General features: G+C 41.6%; 1 protein-coding gene across 5 annotated transcripts in view; it reads left to right on the top strand.

Moving 5' to 3' along the window:
* The first annotated feature begins 1,949 nt into the window (after positions 1-1,949).
* The window catches only part of PTAR1 (protein prenyltransferase alpha subunit repeat containing 1), a 51,121-nt gene continuing 40,994 nt past the window's right edge, over positions 1,950-12,076 (top strand). For 2 of the 5 annotated variants that reach the window (XM_045042705.1, XM_045042706.1), the window contains exons 1-2: positions 1,952-2,183; positions 10,922-11,091. In XM_045042705.1, the coding sequence (XP_044898640.1) occupies positions 2,098-2,183; positions 10,922-11,091 (256 nt within the window). In that variant the 5' untranslated portion in view covers positions 1,952-2,097. Of the gene's footprint in view, positions 2,184-10,921; positions 11,092-12,076 lie in introns of all 5 variants that reach the window. The other 3 variants (XM_023243339.2, XR_002737825.2, XM_045042704.1) reach the window with 2 other exon arrangements.

Here is a 12,076-nt window from a genome sequence, read left to right as displayed (position 1 = left end):
GAATTCTTAGAAGAAACATGAGACATATAATTCATGCCTTTCAAATGAGTTCAAAGAAGGTGTGTGTGCACCTAGGTGTGTGTTTGTGGGAGGGCGTAAATAGAAAAACAGAAAAATTAATTATCTTTCTGGAGTATCAATTTTACTTCGGGATCTAAGGACAAAGGTTGTGGTTTTTTTCCTGTTAAATATATTAGAGTGAAATTTTTAAATCTCATTTTTTTTTAATGTTTTATTTTGGAGAGACCCAAAGATTGTGGGGGCGGGGGCGGGGATGGGGGTCGGGGAAGGCAGAAAGAGATGGGACAGAGAGAACCCCCAAGCAGCCTCCGCACCGTCAGGGCAGAGCCCGATGTGGGGTTTGAACTCATCAATCATGAGATCATGAACTGACCCGAAACCAAGAGTTGGAGGCTTAACCGACTGAGCCACCCAGGTGCCCCCAAATCCCACTGATTTTTAAGATAAAAATGGAAGTCTCTGAAAAAAAAATGTTTGTATTTTTGGGAAGTCAGGATTTATTTTCCATCTTTTGTTAGGAAAGGATGCAAGGCTTTTAGTGAAGACGAAGAAGACTTGCCAGTTGTAACACGAACCATTTGAGGATTGGGATCACATTCTTAAAGAGTAACTAAGATATCTGAAGTAATCCTTGGCCTTGGAATCTAAACACACATTCACTCACGTCATTGGCTCATTTGGGAACCTGTCAAGAGGTTAAGGATTGTTTCCTTTTACTCAAATGTCCCACCTGGCTTTTATACAATTTTATGAACCTTCTAATTCATTTCTTTTAAAACCAGAAGGCCGGTGTCCAGACAGCAGGTCTAACTAACCTTTACACACATACCCACAGGGAATAGCATCCGCTGGATATAGTTCGTTTATATTTCTCACTCACGAATTTGGCAACAAATGTATGGTTTCTACTTTCCCAATCATCAATCCTACTTCAAATGTGCCACGTTGTTTCACAGTAAACAGACTATGAGCTTGATTTTAAAAAGTTCTTTTTTTTTTTTTTTTTAAAGATACGGATCTCAAGCAAGGATTAAGTAAAAATAAGTGAACCAAAGGCACCCAGATTTTTCTACCACAGAAGGATGAAGGTAAATCTGATCCGTGAAAATTACGGCATTTCAAAATCCAAATGAAGTAGAAAGCTAGGTTTTCTTAAAAATTTTTTTGTAGCAGGGTTAATGGCTATTAAGCGCAAACTTCGTCAGGATCTTGGTTTTCTAACTCCAAAACTGACACTCAACGTTCAAAGCACGCCAAATGATGTACAAAATGAAGTACACTCAAAGTAGAAAAATCTAAAACATGTTTCTGTATGTCCACACCCTATATCCAGGTGGCAAATAACTTTCCTTTTTCCTCTTTTAATGGATTAATTAAATTTTTCTTAATTCAGTTTTGGAAAATGGCTGCTCGGAGGGCGAAATTGGCACGCGGGTACAAAACAAGGTCACCAACACGGTCCAATTGGGGCTCACTCCGCCACCAGCGTCTGCGGACCGCCTCGTCCCTCCAGTTGGGAAAATAAAGCGAAGAGGCTCTCAAACACTTGGGGACTAACAGCTCCAGAGGACCTGCGCTCTCAGTTAAACTTTCCTCCAGAAGCTCCCGGGGGCTGGTTCCCAGAGCAGTTGACAGTGGGTGGCCCGGGCGGCGTCGGGGGTGGGGTTCAGACCGACTCTGGCTCCGGAAGGTTGACTTTAGCAAGACTCCTCCCTCCTCGGCCCTGAGTGGACTACAAATTAACATAAAACGTGTAAAACATTGACCTCAAGTAACTCTGCAGCATCTTCCGGGACACTTGGAAACTCGGGTACCAGCAAAAGTCGGGGACCAACCAGGCGGCCTCAGCCCCAGTGGGCGGCTGGCGCCACGCCCCGGCCTCCGGCGGCGTGACCCGGAAGTGCTCGGCGGCGGCGGCGGCGGCGGCGGCGGCGGCGGCGGCGGCGGCGGCCGCGACTGCGGCGGGGGCGGGAGCGCGGCCAAACCGGCGCACACGCGCGCGCTCCCCGCGGAACTCCCGCCGGCCGTCCGGCGCTCTCCCGGAGGCGCGTCCGAGCCGCCGCGGCCGCCACCAACATGGCCGAGACGAGCGAGGAGGTGGCGGTGCTGGTGCAGCGGGTAGTGAAGGACATCACCAACGCCTTCAGGAGGAATCCGCACATGTGAGTCGGGCGCCGGCGGCGCCGCCGCCGCCTCGGTCGCCCCCGGGGGGTCTTCGGGGGCGGGCAGGGGCGGAGCCGAGCCGCGAGCTGATATCTAAGGGGCAGGTCCCGGCCCGCGCGCCCCTAGCCGGAGGGTACCGAGCGAGGTCGGGGCCGGAGTGTTGGCGGCCGCCGCAGGGCCCGCTTGCCGCTACCGGAACGCGGTCGCGGGTGAGTCCCTAGAAGTGACCTCGGAAAATCAAAACGGAGCGACTTTTTTCGCCCTCCTTCCCACCCCTTCCCTAGGAGTTCTTGCAACTCGAAGGACTTCACCCGTGTGTCCACATCCTGCATCCGCGTAAGGTACACGGGCACACACAATGTGGCTCTGTAGATGCTTTGTAAATACAACTCTTTGAGGTTCGTCCCGGACCGATGGTAAGGGGGGGGGGGCAGTGTCACCGATCGTCTTCTTTTCAGTGGACCAGAAAACCCTCAGCTTCCTAGCCAAAGGTAGTTTGAGGCTGCTTTTGACTTTCGCCTCACTTGTCCCAAGGTTGTAGAAGGACTCGGATGAAACATCCTGCTTTGAAGGTGATCAGGGCATTTTCAGGAGTGTAGCTTCGGTAGGTGTCGGATGGGTCTGGTGTAAAGCGGCTGAAAACTTGACACATTGTAGCGTTAGCTGATTCATAGTTACAGGGAACGTAGTCACTCTGTTCTTATCCTGACACTGCTGCCCTCTTTAAGTAGGACACCACAGGGCTGACACATGTATCGTTCCCTCCTTCCTTTTCATGGTACTTGGAGTACTCTGGGAAGATACTAGAAGACACTGTATTCTTTCTGACACTTCTGCTTTCATGTAACGAGCGAAAAAGGAAGCTAATAAAAGAAATGTCTACAGTATACAGACGAGTCGGGAGAAGCAAGAGTGTTTAATTACCACCCTTCTCTCGTTGCCCCCTCCCCTACCAAAAGAAAGAGTCATGGAATCCAGTTTTATATTACTGTATTTTCACTTTTTCTAATTGTGGGGTTTTTCTTTTAATATTTTATTTCTTTTATTTCTTTTAAGTTTATTTATTTTGAGAGAGACAGAGAGAGCACACATACGCATGAGTTGGGGAGGGGCAGAGAGAGAGGGTGAGAGAGAGAGAATCCACAGCAGGCTCCACACTGTCAGCGCAGAGGCTAGTCCGGGACTTGAACCTATGAACCGTGAGATCGTGACCTGAGCTGAAACCAAGAGTTGGGTGCTTAACCCACTGAGCCACCCAGGCTCCCCTAATAATTTATTTTTTAAACTGGAACACATGAATACTTACTCTTTTTAAGCCTTTGAAGCCCGACACCCTTAAGCTTTTCTGCCTAAAGAAGGTAGCAGACCTACATCTAAATGATGCTTCTAGAAATTAAGAAGCCCTCAGATGTCTCGCTCCCTTGTGGCACACAATTGGAGACCGTAACAGCGCCTCATTAAAAACGAAAGGCTGCTGGCCTCAGAACGCACCTGCTGCCTCTGACAGCGTCCACTTCCTTTCCCCTTGTGACTGCTGCCTTTTTTTGAGGGAGTGTTGGGAATGATCTCCTGGCAGTCACCACAGTGGGTCCTGGGTCTTCTGAAGAATGCTTTGATGCCTTGTATATCAGTCTTTCAGTCCCTTTTGGTGAATGAGAGCTTGGGTGTAAATAAGAGACAACCTCAAAAAAAAAAAAAAGTTGGATAAGTGAAGGGCCTCTTTTCTCATCAATGATGTTTTTCTTGAAGAAATTATAGCAGAGATTAGAAAGAAGTCTAACAAGTACAGTAGTTTCTCTTCTCTGCGGTGGATTTAAAAAGCACGTCGGTGTTTTATATTTGAAGAAACTGAGATTGAGTGTTCACTGGCTTGGTGGGTTGAGACGGTGCAGTTTGGAGCACATCTCGTTCTTCTGGGTCCTATTTACTGAAACTCATTAAGGACTTTTATGCCCCCCAATCTTATTTTTAATGGTGAAATCTCATTAATACGCTTCTATCAGTGCCAGATTTAATATTATCGATAAACACTTAGATCATTCAAGATTTAATAGTTTGAAATAAGTTGAGCATTTGAAATAATTTGAAATGATGATACATACTATAGGCCTGAAGAATTGAAATAACTCATTGCTTAATATTAATCCTCAGCTGTTTTTTAGTCTATGTTTCCTACAATAATGATATTTTCAGTAGTATTACTGCGCAGATTCTTTCAGAATGTTTGATTTGGATTTTTCAAAATTGCCTGTACTTCTTCCTGTAATCTATCCCTCTTACTTCCAAAATAAACGGGCTGTATTTCTGGTTAAAGGGGGGGGAAGGCATTGTTTATCTTGAAAGTTAGTACCTAACTATATTTTTCCGTATTACCAAGAAAAGTTTTTCTCTTTACTTTCTGTTTTCTTTTTTCTTCAAACACAAGATAGTTTGTAATTTTATTCGACAACATCCACTCCATTAAACATACTGGCTTTGTTTCTGTAAGAATGCTTCCCAGGAGGAGTCGAACATTCATTGGTTAAGATGTAGATTTTGTTACAGTTGGATGTGGATAGGTTACCCCCTGTTAACCTCAGTTTCCTCTTGATTTGGTGAGGTTGATGAGAACACGGGAAAATCACCTCACGCTGTGTCTGGCCCTTATCTGCCACTTGGTAGATACTAGATTTAACCTGAATTTCCGTATTCCTCAGAAAACTGTACTGGCCAACTGGATGATGAGTGTGAGGTACTTCATAAACTGAAAAATGCCATAGAAATGTTATTTGTATGGTTGACTCTTAGAGAATACCACTGGAAAACAGCTGAAGGCTTGACCCAGGGACTAACAATAGTTTAATGTATAGACCTTTGCTAACGTGGAAGACAGATGTTTATGGCGTAATTAGGGTCATGTCAAAGGTTTCTTATCTACTGAGTTATTTTTTTATTAATCTTTAAAATATTTATTGAACTCTCACTGTTTATGAGATGCTGTAGGTAGTATCCTCATGGTATAGATAGGAAGAAGTATAAAATAAAGTTCTCATACTCAAGGCACAGAAATATCTATGATGGTGGAATTGCCCCGTTTCTGTGCTGTCCAGTGTGGTAGTCACTAGCCATGTGTAACTATAAAATGTTTCAAATGTGGCTAACGTGCATGAGGAACTGAATTTTAAATGGTATTTAATGTCGTTTGACTTACCCATGGGTCGTATGTGCTCAGTGACCACTGTATTGCACAATGTAGCTCTAGATAGAGACCAACACCCACCTGCGTGAATAGTAAATTAGGATTTACGGCAGAGCAGTTAGTGGTAAAGGCTTGGCTAGCAGCATGGGGAGCAAGTGCTGTGTGCGTGTATTAGATGTAGAAGGAAGGCTTCGTATGTCTAGGCCAAGGGCCTTAGGGGAGGTGGGCTTTGAGCTGAACTTTGAAGGCTGGCAGGATTTATAGTTTCAGAGAGGGAGCCACCTCCACATGGAACTGGAAATTAACCTGAAGCAGCAAGATGTGACAGAAAAGATACGGTAGAGTCAAATTATGGAAGTCCTTGACTTAATTTCTTGCATTCCATGTATGCATTCAGCAAAAGAGCACCTGTATTTCACAGATAGAATTCCAGCCCCTGGGTGTGCAGGTCTAGGAGTGGGGTGAAGATTGGTGAACGTATCACACACGGTCCTTAGCCCAGTGGAACAAATCACACAGATTATGGGAAGAGCCTGAAAGAAGAAGTATATTTGAAAGAATCATAACAGAGGGGACTAATTTATATTTGAAGCTCAAGATAGTTCTTTTGAGGAAATAGCAATTAAATTGAGACATGAGGGATAGATAAGAGCTGGGTCAGGGAAAATACACTGCATCGGCAGTGGAGAGGCCCCAGTGGAAATTTTTGAGTAATGGAGTAGTAAGGAAAGGCAAATCTGTAAGTTGAGCTGAAGAGTAGGAAACCACAATCCTAATTGTCTTTTTACACTTGATTTTTTTTATGTGTTTATTTAAATAATAGTATAGTTGTAAAAGTTTGAATTTGAATCTTGGCTTGTCAGTTAGTACCTGGGTAGACTTAGACAAGACTATTTATAAAGAAGGGTTAAAATTTCCGCTTTTTGAGATTAATGAAATAGTTTATGTAAAACCAAACACAGAGCAGTACACATAATGAACACTCAATAAACAATAACAATTTATGTAGCTGTTTTAAAAATAAGTCCAGTAAGTGATATGTGAAATTAGTACTCTTTAGAATTGAGAAAGCCTATGAAGTTTCTGAAACATCTTGATTTAATCACTGGTAGTTTTAATTGTCTATATGAAAGGGTTAGCTATTTCACTAACTCTCCTATTTCATCATTTAGGAAGGATTTCCAGGGTAAAGAAATAACAAAATGACTATTAGATTAAGAAGATTTGTACCATTTCCAGAATCCTTGGGCTTGTTTTCTGTGTGGTCGCTCCATGTTACAGGATCAGTTTAGTATTTGGACCGTTCTTCCCACATAAAAGGGAAACTGGGTGATGCTACTTTTGAAAATAATATGTGGGCCTACTCTAATTGAGGGTGCTTCTAAAAAGTGTAGACAAGAGAAGCTGTCCAAACATCAGGAACAAAGTCAGTGTCCGTGTTATATGAACCTTGAACTTCATCTGGAAGCCAGTGGATCCCCATTGTGAAGTGAAGCACTTAGAAAGCTGTACCATGCTGTGGATGATCTTTTCAAGTAAATATGTTGGTACATTCCATTTTGCTCTTTTTTTGGAGCAGCCTTCGAAGGTAACCTAAAAAGTGAGCTTCGTGGTATCTCTTTAGTATTAGAACTTTTTCACCATTCCAAACCTTCATGTCTTTAAAAATCCTATGACGTTGGTTACACAGGTGTTGAGTGTGCTTGTTAAACACCAGGAATCTAAATTGCCAGAAACCTGAAAAAGACTGGAATTTGGTGGTGGTGAAAGAGTCAGAGATTTCTCTTATAACATTATTTCACAAAGAAGTAACTGGAGTTGTATTTAATATTTATAGCACATTCATTGCAACCATTTATATTAATATATAAAAATTAATTATGTAGGAAAATGTTTAATGTGAACTGTTGTTTTTAAAGAGGATTATAGGAGAGTATGCCCACTATAATCCCACTTCTGTGAAACATTTAGAAAAAAAGGATGCATTCCCAAACAGTAGTGTAGAGGGATGACCAAAGACTTTTAGTTTATTTTTTATCCCCAAGTTTTCTAACTTTTCTTGAGTATGAAATTAGAATTTAAATAGCCAGAAATCTTCCCAGAAATCTGGAAGGAATTAATCTAAATTCTGCCTGCTTTCACTGATGTTTTTATCATTAGCATCATGGGTTCTGGGCTAACTATTAAGAGATCCAGATTTTTAACTTAGCATTAGCAATGTGACCTTGGGTGATCATCTTAACCTCAGTGGACCTCAGTTTCCTTGTCTGATAAAATGAGATACTGGGGGAATGAGGTCCCTTCCAATTTTAAAATGATTCTGGAATCCTATTCCAAATTGTCTGAAAAAAAAAAAAAGTGGACTATGACCTCAGGGACTCAGCATAGAAGAAGTCTGAAGTCAAACACACTGTTACTTGGAAGCTTACTGACCTACCTATCTTTCTAAAGTACATGTTATATTTTTAGAAAGCAGCAAAGCACTGTATTTTAGGGTCAAATAATGACAAAGGCTTAACTTTTTTGCTTCAGCTTCCCATCTGTTAATCGAGTAACTTTTCTGTTTGGCCTCAGGCTCTACTGAATTAAAGATAATACACTTCATCTTTGCCTGTCACTTTATAGCTTACCACATACTTTACCTTGTGTTTGCTTTTCCTAGCAGGCGTTGTTATTCCTGTATTGCAGATAAGGGTACTGATGACCAGTGACTTGCCACATTCACATTGGACTTTTAGACCAGAGGGTAGCGAGAACCCTGGACCTTGGAAGATTGAGTGCTTTTGCGACCTCTCTTTTAATGTTCGCTCCCCCGATGTAGCCATTTTCATTCTCCTTACACGAGAATAACTGTCAGGTTTCTCAGTCAGAATTTGAAAGCTGAATGAGACCTAGCAGTCCATTTCCCTTAGAGATGTAATGCAATTCCACCATTTTACAAATGAGGAAAAGTGAGGTCCGTAGAGGCCAAATGAAAACTAGGACTTAGGCCCTCTGCATTGGAAGGAAATCAGGGACACCTGAGTGGCTCAGTCGGTTGAGTGTCTGACTTTGGCTCGGGTCATGATCTCGGGGTTTGTGAGTTCGAGCCCCGCGTCTTCGGGCTCTGTGCTGACAGCTCAGAGCCTGGAGCCTGCTTCCGATTCTGGGTCTCTCCATCTCTCGGCCCCTCCCCTGCTCATGTTCTGCCTTTCTCTGTCTCTCAAAAATAAATCAATGTCAAAAAAATTTTTTAAAAAAGAAGGAAATCAGATATAATGTTCTTTTGGAGAGTCAAGAAGTGATATTCTTTGAAAACGATTGATTTGAATGTTATTCCTCAAGTTCACAATAACCAGCCTTTCGGCGGCAGTTACTGTGCGTCTGCAGTATCAGGGCATTCTTGTTTTTAAAAATTATTTCCTGGGAGAATGGTACCCAACTAAAGAAGTGTGTTTTTTTATTTGTGCAAATGGCTCTGTCCTTTCATTTAGGTACCGGATTATTAATTGGGCTTTTTCTTTTGGTATAAATAATGAGCAAGGCAGGTTGTTACATGGCGAATTTAACCACCCCCCCCCCCAAAATGTACCCAGAATATAGGATTCTTTTATTCCTGTTACTCTGGCATTTGTACTGTTGACTTCTGCAGTTCTTTGAAGTGTTGTAAGTGGTCATTAGATCTCAGAGATCAGACTTCCTTAAAATAATGATGGTGAGTTAATTTTGTTTTACTGTAATTCTAGTTTAATTTTTAAATGTTCTACTTTATATAGTAAAACCTGAAAACCAGAAAATGCCGGAGATTCAGCCACGTACTAGGGATAGCTCTGGATGTGGCTAGTTATCCTAATAGCGGATTAGGTGGATTTTACATTAACCAAACACAAATGCAAAAACGTTTTTGAATACTGGGTGAGGAGCTCAGGTGTGCTCTCGGCATTGCTTTAGTTCTTCTCACAGCACTTTCTTTATACCACTGGAATGGCACAGTGGTAACATTTTATTATAGATATTGATACCACTTCCATCAAAACTGTCAGCCCTATGAAGTCTGGGTCCACCTTGTTTTATTCATTTTTGCATTTTCAGAACCTAACACAGTACCCAGTATCAGAAAATGTTTAAATAGTTCCGATGTCGTATATCAGCACACTTCTGAATCAACTGGGCCAGTGGTCGGGACAAAAAAAGCCTTAGGTCTCAAAATCTACCTTAAGTTAAATCACCTTGAAAGAATGGTTAGTAACTTAACCGTAGAGTACCCTTGTTTCTTGATGTATCCCTCTGTCCTTAAGGAAGCGATCAGTAGAAAGTAGCGTAACTCTGCGCTCTGCTCTCCGGTTTAGAGTTTCCAGGAAGGATTTTATTTTAGTTCCATAGCCTCCCTCCAGTTTAACAAAAAAAGAGGGCTTTTCTTATAACCTGTAATTGAACATGTTTCCCCCTCTTGCATCTATCATACTACTCTGTTCTTGGTCGGGGAATCCCAGGGACATAATAGATAATGTCATACATAAGCTCTGAAAACCAGTTTTCTATTTTTTTAATGTAGCCAGTTATCATAACTTGTTTATAGTTGAAAGGCATGTGCAGGTTTTGCAAAACCATTTTTATGCTTGCTGGTTCATTTCCTATGTAAGTCAGCGGCTGTACATTCTGTTTATTAAATCTCCACCTCAAATGTAAATTTTCAACTAAGTTGAAGTGGTTTGAAAGAAGATGCCACCTTAAATGCAAATGATCAGATTCTAAAATGTATTTTCTGTTTCAGCAACATTTATCAGTGTGTGTTTATTTTTTTTTATTAATAACGTATAAAAGATCATAAGAAGAGGCCCACAGTCTCATTGACAAGATAACATCTTTTGATAATTTGTTTCTGCTCATACATTATTAGGCAACCCACAAGTACATTTGTTGACATTTTTAAAAAATAGAAATGATACATTCAAATGATTAGGAAATTTAAACTGTATAAAAATAAAATTCTTTGTCCCCAAATTTCTTGGGATTCTTCTTCTAAAAAGATATATATATATATATATAAAAGGCTTTGTGCCATACACTGTTGGGCATTTTGCTCTTCTTCTGGTTTCACAGATCTTGGCATCCTTTCCAAACCAGTGTATGCCAGTCTGCCTCATTTTTGTACATCTCTACCACATGGAAAAGCCACATTCTTCTGTCTTATGTTGACACAATTTAGATTGTTTGCAATTGTGTTGCAATGTTGCAGTAAACATCCCATTGATATACTTTGGCCTAGGATAACTTCTGAGCAGTGGAATCACTGGGGGTCAAGAGTATGTGCAGTTTAAAATTTTGAAAGACGTTTTCATATTTACATCCAAAGATTAGACCAGTTTTCATTTCTGTCGATGGGGAGTCAGCATACTAATTTTCCTGTACTATAGTCTATATTAAAAACTTTTTTTTTTTAGTGCCTACTAATCCAGCAAGTGAGCTAAATACTATTTTTAAGAGAGGGAAATATGTTGCTTTTCTTTTTAATACTCTGGAGGATTTGAAAAGCTAGCAGTCTTCTCTTTAATTCTTCTTTATGTTTCACATATTCAGAGATGAGATTGGTCTGATCCCATGTCCTGAAGCAAGGTATAACCGGAGTCCCATAGTCCTGGTAGAAAACAAACTTGGTGTGGAAAGCTGGTGTGTCAAGTTCCTCCTACCGTATGTCCACAACAAGCTCCTTTTGTACAGAACAAGAAAGCAATGGCTAAACAAAGATGGTAAGTATGAACTCTGTGCTCTTCTTTTGTTTTTTAGAAACAGCATGGAATACCAGGCGAAGAACCCTTTTTGGGTGTTGGCGTTCCTAGATTTGGGTTCTGGCTCTTTCCTTCACTGCCTGGGCAGCAGCTTAACCTCTCTGTCAAATGAGGAGTTTGGACCCATCAGTAGTTTTCAAATGTTGCATCGAAAGTGCTACAGGACTCTGGGCCACCTACTGCAACCTGGGCAGTAAATCAGAGGAGTTCTGATTTTACCTGTTTATACATCAGGGCTGTTTGTAAAATTTTATTTGAAGAAAACATCCTGTGGTAAAGAAGTTTGAAAAGTACTAAGGAAGACTCTAGTACAAGCTCAGGTTCTCGGGTGGTAATCCTTTAGTAACTCTGTGAGCACTAGAACTCATTTTGGTGGCAGACCAAATGAGATAACGGAGGTGTGTTGGTGGTAGTTATACTGTGAACCAGCTCAGTGATTTATGGAGGTGCTCATGTGCTTTGAATCCCATTTGAGCTTCGGCCCTCTGTATCCTGTTCTTGTGCTGATAGAAGCAAAAGAAAACGGTCCCAGAATTCACTTCTTTTGCTCCTCTGAGACAGTTCTTGGCTGCATGGGACACTCTCTGTGCATCCTGCCTGGTCTCTTTTCCTAGCTTTCCCCCATATGTGACATTAAGCCTCCATGTGCACAAATCCCCTTTACTTTTTAGGTTTAAAAAAAAAAAAAAAGAGTCATCCAAGACCGTGTTCTCGACTGTTTTTATGAAGCTGCCCCTTTCTGAATAGAGTGGTACCTTCCCCTTTCCAATACAGCGGTACCTTCAGAAGTGCTCAATACGCCTGGAGGCTAATTTTGAATAAGAACTTTGTTTCCTGGAGAATTTTAATTACCAGCTTGGTAGCCATTACCATGAGCCTACTCATACCAGAGGCTCTTCTAAGTACTGTGGGGATAAAGAGGTGAGTAATACATGTTCCCTTTACG

This window comes from Felis catus, chromosome D4 (genome assembly GCF_018350175.1).
Source record: "Felis catus isolate Fca126 chromosome D4, F.catus_Fca126_mat1.0, whole genome shotgun sequence".
Classification (NCBI taxonomy): domain Eukaryota; kingdom Metazoa; phylum Chordata; class Mammalia; order Carnivora; family Felidae; genus Felis; species Felis catus.
This window is presented reverse-complemented; position numbering and strand designations above follow the sequence as displayed.